This window comes from Mastomys coucha, unplaced genomic scaffold (genome assembly GCF_008632895.1).
Source record: "Mastomys coucha isolate ucsf_1 unplaced genomic scaffold, UCSF_Mcou_1 pScaffold16, whole genome shotgun sequence".
In the NCBI taxonomy this organism is placed as follows: Eukaryota; Metazoa; Chordata; class Mammalia; order Rodentia; family Muridae; genus Mastomys; species Mastomys coucha.
Genome location: NW_022196898.1, coordinates 45,561,527 through 45,582,948, shown reverse-complemented (window position 1 = coordinate 45,582,948; position 21,422 = coordinate 45,561,527). Strand labels below are relative to the sequence as shown.

Genomic DNA, 21,422 nt, shown 5'->3' with positions numbered 1-21,422 from the left:
TGGAACTCACTCTGTAGACCAGGCTGGCCTCGAACTCAGAAATCCACCTGTCTCTGCCTCCCAAGTGATGGGATTAAAGGCGTGTGCCACCACTACCCGGCAAACATAGATATTCTATTATTACATTGAAGTCATACAGACAGCCATTTCAAAATCATTAGTACAGTTCACATAAAGGGAAGAAAGGCAGGATTTAAAAAAAAAACTGAATGAAAAGGAATGGATGCTTGGAAATGATTGGACAGACTTGCCATCAGTTCAATCAGCTGACCAATTAGGAGCTAAGCTTTGTACTAACAGAAGAGCAACATACCTGTTTGAATTGATCAACACCATCAACTCAGTTTACCTCTGTTCTAAATCAGAAAACTTGGAGCAGATTTATAATAAGGACCATATTCAATAATAATAAAATGATCTCAGGAATGGCATAAAGTATCAGAATAGGCCAGTCTATGCTGCAGAAGCAAGTGTTTGGCCTTCATGTATGTCTGTGCAGCAAATGTGCACCTGGAGGTCAAAAGAGGGTGTTTAGATTCCCTGGGACTAGAATTACTGATTGTTTTAAGCTGCTATGTGGGTGCTGGGAATTGAACTCTGGTCCTCTGCAAGAGGAACAAGTGCTCTTGACCCCAGAGTCAACTCTAGTCCCTCAGGAACATAGTTTTTGTTGTGTATATTTAGCTTATCTCAATTTAGGTCAACAAAGAAGCTCCAATCATTACGTTCCCTTATGTCCCCTTGTGGAACAAAGGCTATATCCTGACATGGTGAGAAAGACAGAAGGGTAAAAAGAGACCAAGGCATTTTCTTTAACCTCTTTTTATAAGAAAACCAATCCTGTTCTTGAGAGTGTAATACTCACGGCTTCACTATTCCCTGAAGACGCTATTCCTTAGGGCCATTGTTTAGGTTCCAATATATGCATTTTAAAGGGATTCATACATTCAAACAAGAGTATAACTAAAGAAAGGAAGGAAGAGAGAAAGAAATAAAGAAGCAGAAAAATTCTCATAAAATATCATTTGACAGTAATATTAGAAATGTCATAACTATGCAACAAAATAATATCATTAAGTAGGCTACTGTTCTGTTGAAACATGTATTAAAATGCTGTGTAATCATTGACGTCTAACTATGGACACTACCTGAAAGCATGAACAAATACACAGCAGGTGGAAAGCGGGAGAATAAGTATGCAGATCTAAGCTGTAATTATAACTTTATAAATATGTTCCAACTGTGACTAACAGGAACCTGGAGAAACATAGGCATTTGTGCTGGATTTGCGCTATTTAGAGAAGTATTTTTCTCTTGAAATTTAAAAAGAAATTGTTTTCAACCATACATATAAAAGTTTTTAGACATCAAATAAATTTCTCCCCTTGCAAATATACCCATGTCTGTAAGCGAGCGGGTGTTCTCATTAAAAAGTCCTTTTTTAGGGCTAGAGAGATGGCTCAGTGGTTAAGAGCACTGGCTCCTCTTCCAAAGATCCTAAGTTCAATTCTCAGCCACCACATGGTGGTTCACAACCATCTACAATAGGATCTGATGCTCTCTTCTGTCATGCAGGCATACATGCAAATAGAGCACTCATATACATATGTACATATATGTATACATATACATACATACATACATACATACATATCTAAATAAATACTTAGCCAGGCATGGTGGTGCATGCCTTTAATCCCAGCACTCAGGAGGCAGAGGTAAGGGTGAGGCAGAGGTAGACGGATCTCTGTGAGTTCAAGGCCAGCCTGGTCTACAGAGTGAGTTCCAGGTACAGGTCTTCCAGAGCTCTGTTTCACAGAGAAATCCTGTCTTGAAAAACCAACCAAATAAATAAATAAATAAATAAGTCCAGTTTTTAAAAGACAGGGAAGAGATTCCATAAGCTTTAAACACGGATTATTAGTAGCTTTTAAGAATATTTTATTTTCTACATAGTTCTCTATAATTTCTAAATGGCCTTCAATAGATATTAACTTTTGAACAACAGGGTTATTCTTTTTTTTTAAAAGCCTGTTTTTCAGCCATGCTTCTGGGAAGCCACAGGTCACCTAGTTAGCTCATATCTCTTCTGAAGCACGTCTGACTGTAGGCAGAATCTCTCTCCACAACTCAACAGCCCATAATTTGATTTCAGACATGACTAAATATAGCATCAACTTTGGTATGAGGGTTGGAAACCTGAGCTCCCTGTCCCTCCCCCAAGGCAAGAGTGGATTCTTTTCAAGACAGGTGGCTTGTGGGTTTTGCCCAGTGTCAAACTGGGCCTTAGTTTTGTCCTTTCCTGGGAATATTTTAAATGATCATTAAAGGTGTGAGTTAGGGAGGGGGCTTGATTTTAATCTCAAGAGTGGTTTTAGCTACGAACTAAGAGGGCTAGGTCTTTTTCAAGCGATTCCTTTAAACCTCAGTGTTTGCTGTGCTGTCCACCCTACTAGGTTTCCTATTGAAAATTAGAACTAATCCAAGAAATATTACGGAGTTGACAAGTTCCTGCCGCAGTACAGGCGCTTTGCTGCTCTACCAGCACGCAGGCGTGCCAGGTCTCTTCCCGAGTCTAACGGCAAGGCTGCTGGAGAGAATGGATTCCTTCTGAAGAAGCCTTGTTGATCTGTCTTTGGAAATTTGGAGACCATAGCTCTGAGCCATGCCACTGGCCTCATCAGAGCCCGGGCTGAATCCAGCCTTCGTATTCTCAAATATGCCCTCTTCAAACAAATCTAACTAAATTGTCACCACCAAATATAGGCACTTGTAATATGTAGCTTTTTTTAAAAAAATTAAAAGGCCAGCGGTAAAGCTAATGATCACAGTGATCATGTGACTTAATAAAAAGGTTTATTTCAGAGCTAAAAGGGAGCTCCGGGAGGCGAGTCCTCTAATTACATACAGCATGTCCGTCGTGTTTAAACATTGTACATAAGTAGGGTCTGGGCAGCCCCCTCCTTGCAAGGAAGGGCTTTCTGCGTGCTCTCAGAAGAGCCACGGTTGGAGAGTCCACGTCCTGGGTGCTACTCTTAGGTCTCTTAAGACGTTTGGAACATTCTGGGATGTTCAGGAACCCTCTGCCTCCTCGGAGCTTCTGGTAGAGCCAGGTTGCTGTGGGAACTACAAGGGAAAGAAGTTAAACCAGAGGTTGACTGAGATGGGGACAGCAAATAAAGCCACAAGGTTTGGTTAAGAAGGCTGCATCCTGCCCGGCGGTGGTGGCGCACACTTTTAATCCCAGCACTTGGGAGGCAGAGGCAGGTGGATTTCTGAGTTCGAGGCCGGCCTGATCTACAGAGTGAGTTCCAGGACAGCCAGGGCTATACAGAGAAACCCTGTCTCTAAAGACCCCCCCACCCAAAAAAAAAAAAAAAAAAAAAAAAGAAAGAAAAAAGAAGAAGAAGGCTGCATCCTGAGGAAGTTTTTGTCCGTGGACCCTGTGACGCCCTAGGAAGCACAACCTACATTCAGGCTTGCACCTTTCTTAGACTCCATCTCTGACTCCGACCTGTGGGCGGGTGATGCAGGCATATGGGGAGGACTACCTCTCCAAGCTGCTCCCCTGCAGTTGGTTGCTTTTATCTAAATTGCCTCATTGGGATGAGCGAGGGACTGAGAGTCTGACAAGGGTCATCGGTGGCCGCCTCTAGGGCATCAATCCTCCTGGCCTTCTAGGGAGGCCATGGGAGCCGGAGGGTGTGTGCCGCGGCGTGTCACCTGGGCGGGTCCCGAGCTGCACCGAGCCCCGCCTCTGCTCACTCGCGGTTGACAGCTCAGCTGGTGCGGATCTGCTCGTGCCAGCCAGTCGCGTCTCAGCCTGGGAGCGTGTGCGCCGGCGGCCTGGGCTCGGCGGCAGCGGCGTCCAGCCACCTCCCGAGAACAGTCCTTGCCTTGTACCCGGAGCACCGTTAGCTGAGGGCGCGGCTGAGGCTGATCGGCTCGCTCTCTTCAAAAAGCAGAGAGAGGACCTTGTTCCTTTACCCGGCACCGGCCCGGCGCCAAGAGGAGCTGGGGAGGAGGAAGAGACTCGGGCTTTTTGCGCTGGAGATTCCTGGGCAAGGCTTGGCATCTTCCCGGACTGCGGCCACCCCGGGGTGACCGGCACCCCGAGAGCAAGGAAAGCGCCTGGATCATGGAGCAGACCTGGGCTAGGTAGGGAACGGCTTCTCCCTTGCCGCCTGTGGACTTGGGGATCCCTGCCCTATTCGCTTCCCCGGTCGCCCCTCACCACTAGAGGCCTCTGAGCTCTTCCCTTTTCTGTCCTGTCGCCTTCCAGGTTCCCAGCCCACCTCTCCCAGCCTCCCATAAAGTTCTGCTCTTTAGCTCGGTGACTCTCCTTTTCACCTACTCCTGACGTCAAAACCGCCCCGGGGTTGCCTGGAAGTTTCCTGTAGCCATGTGTCCGCCGGTCTTTTCCTGATTTGTAAGCTTCTTTTCCAAGAGGCTGGAGAGACTCCGGTAGATGTCCCCCAGGGGACACCTTTAGTTTCTGATACTTTTAGCCTGTCTGGTTCGTTCTCACCCTGCCACGTTTTCCACCTCAATCTCACCCTGCCCTAGCCACACACCAGCAACCCACAGAGGCCAGTAACGCTCATCTCCTTGAGCCTTGGGTCTGAGCTCACTGTGGAAAGCGAAGGAAAGGGCTCTGAGCACCCTCCACTGCCCAGGCATCAGGGAGGGTCTGGGAGAGGTCGGGTTGTGGAGGTGATGGCAGAATTCTGTTTCCTTCGCCCTCCATCCCACCATTCCCTTAATATTCTTTAAAAGGGAGCTCCTTCACGGACTGGCAAGGATTAGAGACCCTGTGTCGAGACAAAGATTTCTTCTCTCTCTTTTTCCCCCGGGGAGTCTCTGGGTATGAGAAGACTGTATCCCAGATAGATGCTCTTCATCCCCAGAATTTAGCTTTGGGGAACGGAAGTGTGGACAAGTGACTGTTCTGACTCCCGAGGCAGTGAAGACCACGAACACAGAAAGTAAATTGGGGTTCTACAATAATTATGAGAAAAATGGGAGTTCACCATTTATTGTTAAGCTCGACAGAGTGAACAGCTCACTGTGAATTTTGAAGAAAGGACACACTGCACACGGGGTGCACTGCTGGAGGAAGTGGACTTTGTCCATATGAAGGGTCAATCGTCCTTTTTCGTTTTTTTTTCTCCTAGAGAACTGTGCTCTGTTTGGGGTTTCACGGGATTTTTTTAAAAAAAGTGCAGTCAAGAGACAGGGTGGGGCTCAAAGCCATGCTTTGAGGGTTGGCCAAGGGACCCGGGGCTCTTAAGTCTGGAGAGGGGGGAGAGCATGCCAGCACTATTCAGAGATCTGAAGAGCAGTTGGTGGTAGGGGGATTAGCCGAGTTTGGAATCTCCTAATAGGACAGAGCAACTGACGGATGCAGCAAGTCTCAGAGAAGCAAGGTATGGCTCCGTGGCAGGAAGCGCCCTCTGAAGCCTGGCCTACCTGATCCAGGGAGATTACTGCCTCTGGTTGTATTAATGCAGAGGCTAGGTGAGTGCCTGCTGGGGAAAGCATGAGTATTTCAGGGACTGTTGCAGTCTATCAGCATTTCTCACACCTAAAAAACAATGGTAATTGTGGAGCTGGGGAGATAATTCAGTCAATAAAGAAAGTACCTGTCTTGCAAGGATGAGGATCCGAGTTCCTTCCCCAGAACCTACATAACAAACAAACCCCAACCAGGTGCTTGGTACAAGTTACAGACCAGTAAAAGTTCCTCTCTCTCTCTCTCTCTCTCTCTCTCTCTCTCTCTCTCTCTCTCTCTCTCTCTCTCTGTGTGTGTGTGTGTGTGTAGGGGGAGATTGTCTTCTGGCATACACAAAAGTGTGCATTCACACACATACAAACACATACACAAAGTAATTGTGTCAAGGTCTCACAAGTCATGGAGTGTATAAACTTGATGGGCAATCGGATCAAGAACCATCCCTGACTTGTTAACTTGGTCCCACTTACAACACCCAGGTTACCCTTACCCTGACTTCAGCAACAGACTAATTTCACCTAGTTTTAAACTTCATGTAACTAGAGTTAGACCCGAGGAGCTTGCATCCTGCTTCTTTTGCTTACTCTTATGCTTTGGGGATGCTTCAACATGTGTGTACTGCTGTAGCTGATTTATTCTTTCTTCTAACTAGGATTCTATTGAGTGTTAATACACCAGTTGATTTGGGCAGTATCAGGTTTACAGCTAGTAAGAGGGTGTTGCTATAAACATTTCATACAAGCCATTTGTGAGTGTGTGTGCACGCGAGAATTTCTACTGGGTAAACAAATAGAAATAGGATCTTTAGGAAACAGGAAATGCATGATGTTCAGCTTTAGGAATACTATTGATCTTTTTTCCCTTTTCTTTTTCTTTCTTTAATTTATTCACTTTGCATCCCAATCGATCGTTGTCCCCCATCCCAGTCCTTCCCTCCCCCAACACTCCCTTCCTTTCTCTGCTGAGAGAATGGAGGCCCACTCTTGATATCACTCCCACCCTGGCACATCAAGTCTCTGCAGGGTGAGGCACTTCTTTCCCCACTGAGGCCAGACAAGACAGCTAAGTTAGGGGAACAGATCCCACAGACACGCAACACCTTTCGAGATAGCCCCTGCTCCAGTTATTCGGAGCTCACATAAAAACCAGGCTGCACATGTGCTACATGTGTGTGGGGGGAAGGGAGTTAGACTCAGCCTGTGTATGCACTTTAGTTGGTGGCACAGTCTCTGAGAGCCCCTCAGGATCCAGTTAGTTGACTCTGTCAGTTTTCCTGTGGCGTTCCTATCCCCTCCAGGGCCCTCAGTCCTTCCTCCAACTCTTCTATAAGAGTCCCCAAGCTCCATCCAATGTTTGGCTACGAGTCTCTGCATCTGTCTGAATCAGCTGCTGTGTGGAGCCTCTCTGTATAGGAAACAGTGCCAGGCTCCTGTCTGCAAGCCTAACAGAGTATCAGTAGTAGTATCAGGGGTCGATGCTTGCCTATGTGATGGGTCTACCAAAATTTTTAATAGGTGGTTATAAAAGAGGTTTCTAAACAAGGCATCCAGAGGGGACATGGTGAGAAGTGCTTTATATCACTAGTCATCAGGGAATGGCAGAACCGAGCGTCATGTGGTGACTACATCCATATCAGTATGGCTGACATTAAGTCATTAGAAAACACCGATGGCTGGCAAAATGGATAATCCCACTATTAATAAACCCAAACCACAATGTGAAACGTGCAATGCAACCAAATACACTTACAAAAGCTCCATGTAGGAATACTTAACCTTATCGTGGGTTTTATAATCAGATGTTTTCTAAGTTATTTCTTTAGAAAATCAATGCTGATTGTGACTCAATTTATTTTATCAACTAAAGGGTCACAGTTGGCAAAAATCATGACAAAAAGATGATGGCTGGTGACTCAGAGCCTTAGCTCATAAGGCATATCAGTTTATAAACATCCATTGAAGAAAAGAAGCCCAAACAGCCACACATCAAACTAGATGCTAAGCATATGAATGAGACTGGTTCTGCCTTTGAGGGTTTCATATTCAAGTCACCAATAACTTTTTTGTTTGTGTGTTTATTACAGAGTCTCACTATATAATCCAGGCTGGCCCTGATACTCCTGTCCTACTCCATTTAAAATTTTAATAAAGTGAAGTGAAGGCAAAGATATACATTGGCTACTGTCATAGTTAGCATTAGCTGTCAACTTAACAGGAACCTAAAGTCACCCGGAAAGAAGGAACCGCAACAAAAAATTATCTCCATCAGACTGGCTGTGACCAGATCTGGGAGACATTTTTTTTTTAATTGCTAATTTTTTTTTTTGTAGGAAGGCTAGGCCCACTATGGGCAGTGCTATCCCTAAGCAGATAGACCTGGGCTGCATAAGAAAGCCAACTGAACAAACCCAAAGGGACCATACCAATAAGCCTTGCTTCTCCGTTGTATTTTGCTTGAAGATCCTGCCTTGAGTTCCTGTCTTGACTTCCGTCAATGATAGGCTATAACCTGTAAAGTAAAATAAGCCCCATTCTCCCCAAGTTGCTTTTGGTCATGGTGTTTACCACAGAGACAGCAGCAGTCTAGGACAGCTACTGGGGAAGTACATTGGAAAAGCACAACCTGAAGGATGCTGAGAAGGAGCATTGACCGTAATCACTAACACTCACTAAGCTTTCAGAGGGGGCTGATTCTGTGTCTGTAATTTCTCTTGTCATAACTTATGCTATGAACAGTTTTCAAGACAAGGAAATCAAACTTCAGGGAGAATGACTCGTTCGTCCAGCGTGACCCATACAACTAAGGAAGAAATGGGAACTCTGACGATCTAACTCCCGAACCCGAGATTTTTATTGCTTTGTTTGAATTGGGTCCTATAGGTGACTTGGTTTCTGAGTTGGTGTTCTTAAGTGGGCTTCCTTGAAACTTATAGATAAGCTGAAGTCTGGGATTTTAACCCCAGGTTTCATTCCAGAAAGTCCTGGAAAGTTCCCTGCCTGCAAGGTGCTTTACACAAACCCACACTCTTTCGTCTTGTGTTTTGAAGTGGTTTCCTGATGCCTATAGGCTGGCCTTGAGTTTCATAGCCTCTTGCCTTCCACTACCTCCCAAGTGCTAGTATTACAGGCATGTGCCCCACAAACTCAGCTTCCTCATGCTCTTTGTCACGTTCAGTCTACCCCAAAAGGACCAGGGTGTTGGGCATTTAGTTCTCAGTTGGACACGCCCTTAGAGCTGCCCATCACCTGCCTCTCTGCAACCCCATGTGTGTCTTCTCTCTTTCCCAGATGTGCTTCTTACCTGACTGCTGTCAGTCTCTTTGTTGTGTTACATACAGAGAACATGGTTGGTTCTCCAATACCAAATTTCCCACGAACATACTGGGCATCTAAAACACTGTTTTGTTTTGTTTTGTTTTGTTTTTTTTCCTCTCGTCAGATTGATGCCCCTGAATAGTTAAGGGCTGCTGAAGAACTAGGCTTATGGAGAATTTGATGGTGAGGTTAAGTTTCCTTGTGTGGTGAATCCAACGGTAGAGTGGCTGTTGTTCTGAATATTTTGTGTCCTGGACTGGAGAGGCCCTGTACTTCTGCTTTAGAGACTGCGGGCATTTGATCCAGGGCCACTTTTGTATTAGTTCCCTGTTACCTAAACAGTGGCTTATGACACAGAAAGTATGCAATGCTGGAGGTCAAAAGTCTGAAAATCAGCCTTTGAAACTAAACTCAGAGTATCATGAGGCCCGTGTTCCCTCTGGAGCTCAGGAGAGTGCCCATTCCATATCTGTTCCAGTGTTTGGAGACCCTCGGCATTCCTGGCCCAGGGCAAGGATCCAGCAACGTCATTGCTCTGGCTGCTGTTCCCAATACCAGATCTCTTTCTGTCATTCAAACGCCCCCATGTCCTCCTTATATGGACCCTAGTGACCACTTTGGGGCAAAACAAATAATCTAAGATCATCTCTTTTGGTAGTCCTATGAGAAGTCTTAGCGGTCGCTATTGCTGTGTGAAGTGGCATGCTCACATGCTCTGGGGATTAGGAATGTGGTCCTCCTTGGGATGTCATTGGTGAGTGTGCACACTGATGAATACTGGAAAAGTCATTACTAACTCTCTTCCCTTTTGGGGCGGAAATATTCTTGCTGTGGCATACGGGGACTCTGAGTAAGTGGAGCAAGTCATACGTGGCTTTTGTACAAAGTTGCCTGAACAAAGAACTAGAAGAAAGAAAGACACTTCCTCATTTAAGAGAAGCCTTTAAGATGGAAGGTTAGGAAAGAAAAGTATATTACTCTGTTGTTTTTTTTTTTTTAACCCTGTAATTAGATTTAATAAGATGTGAACATTGCTTGTATCTGCTTTCTGAGGCTGTGAAAACCTGGAGAAGGCAAGAAAATCAATGAACCAAGAAAATCAATGGTCCAGTTTCAGGATTTGGTCTTACTTCGTTGCCAATATAGTCAAAAGCAAAAGTTCACGTAAGGTGAGATGTTCATCAGCTGTAGGTGTATGGTACCTACTGGATCCCCTTGGTAGCCTTATGTATTTGCTCTACTCTGCTAACTCTCCACCTGGCTGCATTTATGGGCGCTACTAGAGGGCCCTGTTGACAAATAGATAGTCAGAGCCAGAGATGGCATTTTGCCCCATTTTACAGATGTGGCTGATGAGGCCAAGGAGTTTATGTGATTTTTCTACTGTTCGAAATTAGTATGCATGGCAGTTAGCTGATGCCACTGTCTTGCTTGACTGGCATTTTGCATGTAGCATTTTGTAGTAGGAAAATGCTTGCTTTCCTAATTCTATTACTGAGATGTCTTTAGACAGTGAATTCCCGTTGAATATTCATCAGTGCTAGCAATTAATTTTCTGTATTTCGAGAAGGAAAATCTCTGCCTTGGCAACCATGCTCCGCACTTGCCTGTGGCTTGGGGACTTTGTCTCAGTCACTGCTTTCATGCTTTATTCCACAAACTAGATCAGGGTGGACTGCTGGCCCCGCTTCTTTCAGCCTCCAAGGCTGGGCGAAGAAGACAAAGGCTGGGTGAGGAAGACTGGGACGGTCACGTCTGCTCTGGAAGCAGGACTTGACTGCATTTCACCCCAGCATCTGTCTCATCCTGGAAACTCACTTCAGGCTTCCAGGTGGCCGTGTTGACCACTCAGTGGATGTCTTCAGACACCACCCACATGAAAATCTATCTGTCTTATAAATAAGATTCCCAACTGGGCTCAGGACATTTCACGTGTTCAAATAACATTTAAAGTTAGAATAAAAGTCCAAAATAAAAAATGGATGTCATGATGACCCAAGGTGGCTCCATCCGATCCTATTTTAAAACATTCAGACACACGGGGCCATGTTCCCTCTGCCTCACAGCGTCTTCTGAGTTCTCTGGTCAGCAGGACAAATATGATGTGATTTTTTTTCTGAGCCCTCCTAGCCAAATCATTGTTATTCACAGGCTATTTATAATGAGTGCTTACATGATAACCATGACCCGTATCTGCGTAGTACTATAATAGACTGTGACACCTTTCAGTTAGCCTATCTCTCCACCCACTGCTCTCCTGCTTGCTGCTCTATGTGACGTATTCATCATGTGCTATAACATGCCATATGGTGGGATTATAACACACTGTTTCATCATTTCCTATTCTAAATGCCTAGAACTTGCCCCACTTCTATTAAGGCTGGCTACCAAAGGCTGGGAAATCTGCGTTTCCTCTGAAAGTGCAAGTTGGCTACATTGTAGCCTTGCAATTTCCCACCTTCAACTATTATAAATACCCAGCAGATATCTGGATGCTGAAAGCATCTTCTTCCATGGGATTTTTTAAAAAAAAAAAAAAAAACGATTAATGTTCAGAAGTACAACATAGAACGGCAGGATTGAACATTTCCAGTTTTTGAAAATACACTGAATATTACTGAGTTGTGTTTGTACATATCGGAAGGATATATTACAGTTTAAGTGTTTTTTTAAGACCTGAATCCCTATGTAACAAAGAGACAGAGGGATGGGGTGGAGAGAGGGAGAGGGAGAGGGAGAGGGAGAGGGGGAGGGGGAGGGGGAGGGAGAGAGAGAGAGAGAGAGAGAGAGAGAGAGAATAAAACTGGAGTGCATAACATAAAGTGGCATATCTCTAGGTAAGTTGGTACTACATTCCTATTTTACCCTTCTTTGGGGGAAAATGTTTTATTGTGGCTGTTAATCTCTAGCAGTATTGTGCACTAAGACAGTAATAAATATAACATAGGGACATGAGTAATTAAGAAATAGATTTGGGTTACAGCAAAATTATGCAAAGTATATGCTATTGTAAGGAAAAGGAAAAGTGTTACACTTGCTTATAGACTTTTGTGAATCATCCCGTACATACTTCTTTTGAGCTAAGTCTGTGTATGCTTTATAACAGGAAGATGTATGCATTTGTGTGCGCCAAGTGACAACATGTAATATTTAAACTGAGGTTGTTTCAAGAGTCTTCTATGCCTTACTTGAGCTTTTCCAAGTTTTGGCCTCATGGGAATTGCCTTGCCAGCAGCCCTAGGGAGCTGGTTATACAGTGATTGCCACTTTATACACCCTGATCTAAAATTATTATGTGTGGGCCTTTCTATGCCGGTTGTTCCCACCCACACACCTAGCCTTGCCTTTGCTAGGGTGGCTGTTTATCCTTCTGTGGTTAGCTTCGTCATCGCCTCCTTTGGGAAGTATTTTGGGAAGCAAGTTTTTGGTGTTTTCTATTGTCAGTTCTGCCTGTTCTATATAACTTTGATTTCCCATGATCTTATTTGATTGGTCAATGGGCTCATTATTTGTGCCTAGGCCGTCAGTAAATCTTCAGTTGAGAATTCTCCAGGTAACGTTCCCCAAAAGCCTGATGTATCTTTTAGGTGTTGCTTTATTATAAATGGGCGCACCAAGATAGCAAAGCCTGGCACCACTGTGCGTTCAAGTTGGATGCCGTTGTTTAAGAATTGTGAGCGGGTTGTGCTAGGATTCATACTCCTTTGGAGCCGGGTGCCTGACAGTGACTGATGCTGACACTCTGCATGGTCCCCAGGCAAGCCCTTGCTTCAAGGATCTCTCATCACAGTTCTATAACTTGAGTTTGCTTGAGTGCCCTGCAGACACTGATATCCCCTGTGGGCTTCCTCATCCCATATTCTCTCTCCTTGAGAATCTCAACCCTGGGGGCTGGAGAGATGGCTCATTGGTTAAGAGCACTGACTGCTCTTCCAGAGGACATGGGTTCAATTCCCAGCACCCACATGGCAGCTCACACTGCCATTGGAGTCTGTAACTCCAGTTTCAGAGGCTCCAACACCCTCACACAGACATGCAGGCATGCAAAACACCAATGCACATAAAAATAATAGTTAAAAAAAAAAAGAATCTGAACCCTGATGATGTATTCCCTGACACCCATTAGCGGCCACCCTCTTCCCCCAACCCCTTTCCCTGGCTCTCTAGACACTGAGTTTACTTCATTGCTTACTTTTCAGCTCCATGGCTCCTCCATATCACCCAGGCTATCTGCTCCTTAATTTTTCTGTGGAGTCTACATTCAGAACACACTGTGAAAGTCAGTAATATTTTAGAACTTGTAGTACTTTAACTGTCTATAAACCTTGGTGAATGTTGTAATTCCCCTCAGAACTCTATAAGTTTTGCCTTAGTACTTTATCAAGCCTATGGAGATAACAGACTCTAGCTTTATTTTTTTCTAACTTGAGAACAATCTATAATTTTCCTTAAACATTCCCTTCCTCTACCTACTTGTTCCCTCCTTTTCCCCTACTTTCCTAGGTTCTCCTGAGAAAGAACATCCCTTATAACATTCTTAAAAACAAACAAACAAAACAAAACAAAACAAAACAAAAAAAACCAACCTTTTTGGTTTTGGTATGTGGGTGTTTTGCCTGCATGTATGTCTATGCACTACACACGTGCCTGGTGTTTGTAGAGGCCAGAAGAGAGTGTTAGAACTGGAATGCAATTAATTGAATCTGGGTCCTCTGAAAGAAGACCAAGTATTTTTGATTGTTGAGGCACCTCTCTAGGCCCTCCATACAACTTTTTATTTTAATAATATGAGAATAAAAGCAAGGGCTGGAGAGTGGCTCAGAGGGTAGGAGGGGCACTTGCTGCTCAGCCTGGTGACCTGGGTTCTAACCTGGGATTTGGGACCCATGGTGGCAGAAGGGAGTCAACTCCTGTAGGTTGTGCACCGATCTCCACAAGTGTGCCATAGTATGCACACATGCACATGAGCATACACATCCATATGCACATGCACACACACATGAGCACACACACAAATGTAAAAGTAAAAACTATTGAGGGATCATCGGCTCCTTGTGATTTTTCATTTATAGATTTACAGAAGCAAAACTGAAGAACAATTAAAAGTAAAATGTTGTCTGTGCATAGTGACATTTAAGAAATGACATTTGGTTTTTCTTTTTTTGAGATTTCCATAAGGATCAAGTAGTTCTTTAAAAACCATTAAAGATAGACAAAGAAATTAAACATTGAAAGATTGCATGAATCAAAAGGAAGTAGAAAGGGAATAAAAACAGCCAGTGTAGCACTGTAGCAGACAGAGCCAATTCCCTCCCCGTAGCTCAGGCCTGAGACTATTAGCCAATAGTGAAAACTAAGGACCACAGAACGCACTGGCAGGACCCAAAGGAGAAATCAAAAGGGAGGTTCTGGAAGTGTGCAGAGAGGCCATCCCTGGTGATCTGGACAAAGCCAAAGCAGGTGATTTTCATGCATCTTTTTAACGATGTACAGATGTCTCACCTGTGTCCTTGCTGATTCAAGGAGGCAGAGGGAGCCTGTTAGATAGTTGAATATCTGGTGGCCTTATAAGGCGAAGTGAGGAAAATAACCACCTGAACTGCCTTTACCTTCTACACTATTAAATCATTTCTCTGAACTGCAGCAGGTGAGAGCATGCAAAAATACTGTCCTTTAGGAAGGGAGAGGGAGGGAGGGAGAGCAAGGGGGGGGCAAGCAGAGAGGCAGAGACAGACAGACAGACAGACGGATGGACGGACGGACAGACGGACGGACAGATGGACAGATAGACTAACAGAGATCCTAAATCCTGGAGGCTGTGTGCAGATGTGTAGTCATGCTGGCTGTAAGTGATGCTTGTAGTGCCCCATAGCAGTTGAGGCTGAGCACTCTAGGGACTGACTCCTGGAGATGCATTTGGCCATGGGCACTTTGATGGCGAGACTGTATAAAGTGAAGGCTGTAACTGCAGTCTGTGCTGGGGAGAAGTGGATGCTTCTGCAAGTCAGTCCCTGCTTAACATGTTGGGACGCTCCCAATAACACGTGTTGTGAGGGGCTTTGCTAATTCAGCATCCTCACTTGCAGAGATTATAATGATGGGTCTGGAGATGAGAAAAATGATGATCTCAGTGTGTTTATTTTACAATAGTCCCTCTGCTCTGCATCTGTGACTTCTGTCCTATTTGCATTTGAATGCGTCTTTTTGTGATTCCTGTGCCAAATTGTGGGGTAGGAGTATTTGGCAACGTTTGAAGCCTACAGGATACACTTGCTGTCTGTCTTGGCGAGTGAAAAGGGTCTGAGATGTGGTCTCAGATGACGCTCACAAGCAGCTTTCCGCTTTGGTTATGTCTGTTTCCATCATCTTTCATGTTTTTAGTTCCTTCTCATTGGCTATAAGGAATGAGACCCAGTGTTATCATCTAGAGGCTTGGGGAAGATGTAAATACTCTAGAGAAATTTGGTCAGAGACACTTTTTAGGATAAGATACATATGAGTCATGCTCAACTCTTCTCTTTCAGGATTTTAATTTATTTGTCACATATCATTTGTTAGAGCAGATATCAGTGTAGGCTGCCTTTCATACATAAGCTGTTATCCAGAGAAACAAATTTGATTTGAATCTCCATTGCATCTTCTTGGCACAGCAGGTAGCTCAACTCACCTTTCTCTTAGTTGCTCAGGATTCATATCCCTGGACTTAAGGCAGGCACAAAGGAAGCCCTTGTGCATGGATATAAATAGGGTATATGGACAGGACAAAGGTTTGGAGGGGCTGGAGAGGTTCAATGGTTAAGAGCACTTGTGGTTCTTGCAGAGGACCCAAGTTCGGATTGCACTGCTTATTTCGGGTGATTCACAAGCATGTGTAAATTTAGATCCAGGGAATCAAATGCCCTCTTCTGGCCTCCATGGGCAACTACACTCACATGCACAAACCCACACACAGATACACAGGTATGCACATAATTGAAAATAAAATAAATCTATGTTTATGGTAGATTCTTTTTCAAGGTCTGGAGTCATACCTTGAACAGTCATTTCTGTTTTTAAGTTCATGCCCCAGTGCAGTGCTGCTGAATGCACTTTATTTTCCAGGCCTCTTCCTCACCAGTAGAATCAGAGTGAGGCCGTCTGCTTCACCGGATGTGGTTGAATAATGCCTGGGAAGTGTAAGACACCCCTTAAACGTGGCAGCAGCCTTAGTGGTGGGTGTGATGGTTCTCCATAGTAATTATCATGGTCATTAAGCAGTATTTCAGTGTAAGAAAATATGTTGCTCTGTAAAGTTATGCACAGGCAATTCAAAGAATATTGCCTGTAGATGTCTTTATTGTCAAGTCAAGACTATAGGTGAAATCCTATCACTTATAAGTTTTCAGAGCCAGAACCTATTGTATGTCAAAAGACAAATCCACAGATATTATTTCCTTCTAACCATTTTGTATTTGGCAGGGTTGAATGTGTTTATAAATAAAAATATGAAAAGTTGATCTTTAGGAAATTTCCTTCACTTGAACCAGACAGAATCAAGACATATCAAAGGAGTCTTTTTTTTTTTTTAGATTTATTTATTTTATGCTATATTTATAAATCCTTTGCTCTATGACTTGTGCCCATGGGGTCAGAAGGGAGCTTTAGATCTCCTGGAAATGGAGCTACAGATAGTTGTGAGCCACCATGTGGGTTCTGGGAACCGAACCTGGGTCCCCTGGAAGAGCAACAACTGCTCTGAAGCACTGGGCTATCTCTCTTTCCCCTCAAAGGAGGCGCAGACCTTCTCAACAACGTGGAAATAAGGACAAAATGTATGTTTGGTTTGATGCCTAATACTGTAGAGATCCCAGTAACCAGCAAATGTCAGAAAATTTCCTGTCATAATACAAGCCTTTGTCTACTTAAAAATCCACATTCCATCCAACCACCCAGATACTTTGTCTTTAATGCAGGTCATTAATTAGTAAAAGTAGTAGAAGCTAAAACACACTGTCCAAGCCAAATGTGGTAGCATAAGCCTTTAACCTCAGGTCTCAAGAGGGAGAGACAGGAGGATCTCTGTGAATTTGAGGCCAACTTGATCTACCTAGTGAGCTCCAGGACAGCCAGAACTATATAGAGAGATCTCACCTCAATGCAAACCAACCCCATTCCCCCTCAAATCCTAACCACCATCCCCACCACCACTACCAACAACCACTCACATCTTTCTTTCTTCTTCCTTTCTTTCTTTTTAATAAAAAGAATCAATCTTTCAATAGACATTGCTCTCTTGCTGTGGTGGTTTGAATAAGAATGGCCTCCATAGGCTCATAGATTTGAATGCAAGGTTAGCAGGGAGTGGCACTTGTGTGGAGGTGTGATTGTTGGAGGTGTATAAGGGGTGGCCTTTGAGGTTTCAAATGCTCTAGCCAGGCCCAGTTTCTCTCTATTCCTGCTGCCTGTGGACCTTGATGTAGAATTCTTAGCTACCTTCTAGCACCATGTCTGCCTGCATGCTTCTTTCCACAATGACAATGGGCTAAACCTCTGAACTATAAGCCAGCTCCAATTTCTTTATAAGAGTTGCTGTGGTCATGGTATCTCTTCACAGCAATAGAACACTAAGACATGTGCATGTGTATTTTTTTTAAGCCTCCCTAAGCCTCTAGCCTTTCTTTAAGCCATGTTTCCTTATTGTAGGATATTTGATCACAGAGTGAATTCCAAGATTGTGTAATTTACTGAAAAAACAAAAACAAAAACAAAAACAAAACAAAATCTGTTTCTAGTTGTGGTGTAGCTCAGCCCTCAGAACACACCTTTAATCCCTCTGGCTAGAATACTGACACATCCTTTTTAATCCCAAACAATGAAGGTAAGGTTAGTTTGTAGAAGGAAGCACCCATGTTTGAAAGAGATGTCTAATTGAGTGGAAGACAGAGTGACAAATCAGAGAAAGATTTGACAGAATAAGATATCACCAACTCTCACAGGAAGGGAGAAGAAAGAGAAGCTACTTAAGGAGCCGTGCAGAAAGGAGGAGGCAGTCTTACTGGGACAGTTGTATAGAGACAGATTGCAGAGAGAGAACAAACTAGATACAGGTGAAGACAGAGCAAGCCAGAGGAGAAAGGAGCCAGAAGATTGGAAAATTGCCAAAGTTAGTATGAGGTCAAGCAATTGAAGAGAAGCTGAGAGAGAGAGGCCAGTTTGGATCAGCTTGGAGAGGAGCTTGAGCCTGAAGAGATGAGTTGACAGCCAGCAAGAGATCAGAAAGAACTAGGAAGGGGCGAGCTCAGTCAGCAGTAAGTTTCAGAGGCTAAAAACATGCTAGGCCTAGATAAGAGGCAAAAGGCTCAGGAGTAGGCTAGGTTAGCAGACAGAGGCAGTAACCTTGGGGACAACAATTACTTCAGGAGAATAAAAGTTACAATTGCATCTTCTAATTTATATTGATAGGCATTTTTACAGTAGCACTAATATTATATCGATCCTTTCTTACTCAAAAAGTCATTTGAAAGAAATATTTTTCAAAGTTTACGTTGTTTTATAGTGACAAGTGCCACCATCCCACTCCACCCCCACATATATATAAAGGTTTATTATGACTTACAGTTTCAGGAAACCTTTACAAGTTTAACTGTTCCTTTTCAGGACAAGTATACAAATTTCGGATCTTCCTGAGTTGGTTCTTGGTCCCAAGTTATGCTGTACACCTTAGTGGAAGCAGCCAGCATTACCCATGCTTCATTGTGTCTGCTGCACTGCCTTGAAACTTATCCACGGAGACAATGAAGCTCTTAAACTCAGCCTCCCACATAGTGCCAGGCCATTGATAAAGTGTACCTGCACACGTTATTTGACAGAACACAGACAGTCTCTAATTCCCAGTGAAGTCTTTATTTCCACCAGGAACTCTGTCAGCACCGTCCTTACAGACTGCATTCCAATTCTGATCTAAGCTCTCCTGAGAAAGAACTGCTCCAAGGCTTCTGAGCTGCATCATCAGACATTGCTACGTCAGTGACCCACTCACTCCCTGCCTCAGTTTTCTGTGTTAGTCACTGCACTGTGGTGACAGTGTATCTGAGCTACCCTGCCTTTAAAAAAAGAAAGGATTATGTTGGCTCCGGTCTCAGGGTTTTAATCTGTGATTGTGTGGGGTGTCAGGCCTGGTGACAGCAAGAGTACATGGTAGAGAAAAGTTGCTCAGTCTGGGGTGCTTACGAGGCAAAGAGAGAAAGCAAGCCGGGGTCTTCTTTTTTTCCATTATGATATTTTAATTGGTTTTTTAAGTACTCCCAGATTCCCCACCTGACCCATGACCTCTTCACCCCCACAAAGGGAAAAAAGTCCAACTTGTATTGCCCAGGTACTCACTGGAGCATGCTCAAACTCAAAATGGCCAGCCCCTTGGAGAAAACCTAGTCCTCCCACCCACACCCCCTCCATATGCACACAGTAGAACTACTCCCTCCCACCAGGCCCCACCTGTCTGAGATTTCATCACCTCCCAATAGTGACACAAGCTGGTGACCAAAACTAATTTAGCATATTGACCTTTCTTAAGCCTTTGAGGTCTAAACCACGGTGATGGTCGAGTGGTCGGGTAAAGATGTAGTGTGTGAGAGAAGACATGAAGCGTTTTCTGCCTTTGGTTTTCATTGATGTTTCTGAGAGTCAAGAGTGTGGGAGAAAGGCTTGAGGAAAAGGAAAGGTAGCACACAGACTGGGAATGAGCCCTAGAGAGGCATTATGGGTAGGCTGGGAACCAAACCACTGAGCACACTTCACCCTCCTGTCTTTAGCCTGTTCTCGTGTTGCCTTACACACACAGCTGTCCTTTAAGACCCAGATTCAATCCATGTTCTCTGTTTTCTAAGGCTTTCTTAGATATCTATCCCTGTATAGATTATATTTCTGCCTCATCTCTGTTCTGAAATACCTTTACACACTTCATTTTCATAGTTATCTCTTTGAACCATGTGTCTTACTCTCAGAATCTATCATAAGATGTGACAAGATCCATAATTTCTCTTTTATTTCTAGTGCCTTGCATGAAAAGACTTCTCCACAAATGCTTACAAAATTGGAAACTCTAAAAACAGGGCTGTGGAGATGACTCCATGGGTAAAATGCTTGCTTTGTTAGCAGGAGAGCCTCAGGTGGATCTCCAACATTCACGTAAAAGCCAAGTGTGCAGGTATACCTTAGTACCTTGCTAGTCATGTTGTAGAGTGAAACAAACCAGCAAGTTCCAGTTTCGATGAGAGACCCTGCCCCTTGTCTCCTCCAAAAAAGATGGAAAGAATTAGAGAGACAACATCTGCTGTTGAACTCCACCACCCTCCATATGCACACACACACACAGACATACAAGCACACACGTACACAAGCCATTCTTACCTGAACATATACACCAACATGCATACGAAATTCCTGTAAGAAATAGCAATTAAGTCCCAGGTTTCTGCTGTGCATCCTGCTCAAATGTTTTACTTTCCTGCTTCCAAAATGTGTTTATCAGAATGAACCAGAAAGATAGAAAACCTAGTCTTTGTCTTTTGTCTTGGAGATGCTGAGCACTGGTGGTAGTGAATAATGGAGTGAGGTACAGGAAGATACTCAGGATTGCCTCCAAGCCTATGGCCTGGGGGAAGGAGCTTGAGAACAGCTATATTTGGTGTAGTTTTCCACTCCTATGAGAAGAAAAGTCAACCCTAACATAATTAGTCCAAAGGGTTAGGCGGAAGAGAAGAGGATGGTGGAACCTAGACTGGCATCAACCCCTACCAAGTGGTTTTGGACACTTGGATCTTGGCTGGTCCTAAGATATAGTTATCTCGTGTATTAAGAAACTAGTTGTTGAAACTGGTGGGTAATAGGATGGTGACTGCTTTCACTTTAAAACTTGAGTCGATGGGATTAGATGATGGTACCAAGAGTTGGAAAAGGAGGGTCCATCTGGTCCCTAGGAAATACAACACAGCGTGTCCCATCATACTGTTGCTCCTTGCTATGGAGGAAGGACCTTGGGCCACCACCTTGCTCCCCAATATCATGAGAAACTAGACTAGTGGGCCAGTGTGGTATCAGACCTTCAAAGGGCTGTGTTCAAGCAAAGCATACTGAGTGTCTTGGATATTCCTTTACGTAAATGAAACTACCGTTCCCAAAAATGACTAAAAAGAGCCATCACTCAGTCTGACAGCATCAGAGTGTCCAGCAGTGGCAGATAGTCGTCCTGATAATCTCCAACCTAATGGCCTTGGAAAACCACAGGAAGAGCCAGTGATAGAAGATACAAAGTATTGATGAGTTGCTTGGGTCTAATATCACACTAGTCACTTATCAGCTGATCAAGAAAGTTTGGGTGAGATGGCACACAGAAAATCAAGCAAGTGAACAGCTCGAGAGTGTGATGTGCTTGGAGATTCTTGGTTCTTCCAATTAAACAGAACATTGTCTTGGCAAGTCACCAGCACACGGGATTTTCATGGAATCGTCTTGTTATCAACAGGAAAATGAGGTCAGAGAGAAAGAGAAAGGTGGGGTTATTCCTCACTTACACAAGAAAGTGAATGTCTCTTGAAAAGATCGAATCATCCCAGGAA

The 21,422-nt window shown here is 44.0% G+C and overlaps 1 protein-coding gene across 12 annotated transcripts in view; it reads left to right on the top strand.

The window, feature by feature from the left end:
• Nucleotides 1–21,422, top strand: part of LOC116093483 (myomegalin) — a 193,134-nt gene that overhangs the window by 17,974 nt on the left and 153,738 nt on the right. Inside the window, exon 1 of one of the 12 annotated variants that reach the window (XM_031374951.1) lies at nucleotides 3,800–4,158. The exons of the other annotated variants lie outside the window; for them this stretch is intronic. Within the exon in view, the coding sequence (XP_031230811.1) occupies nucleotides 4,139–4,158 (20 nt within the window). The 5' untranslated portion in view covers nucleotides 3,800–4,138. Of the gene's footprint in view, nucleotides 1–3,799; nucleotides 4,159–21,422 lie in introns of those variants that run through there. 12 annotated transcript variants of the gene reach the window in all.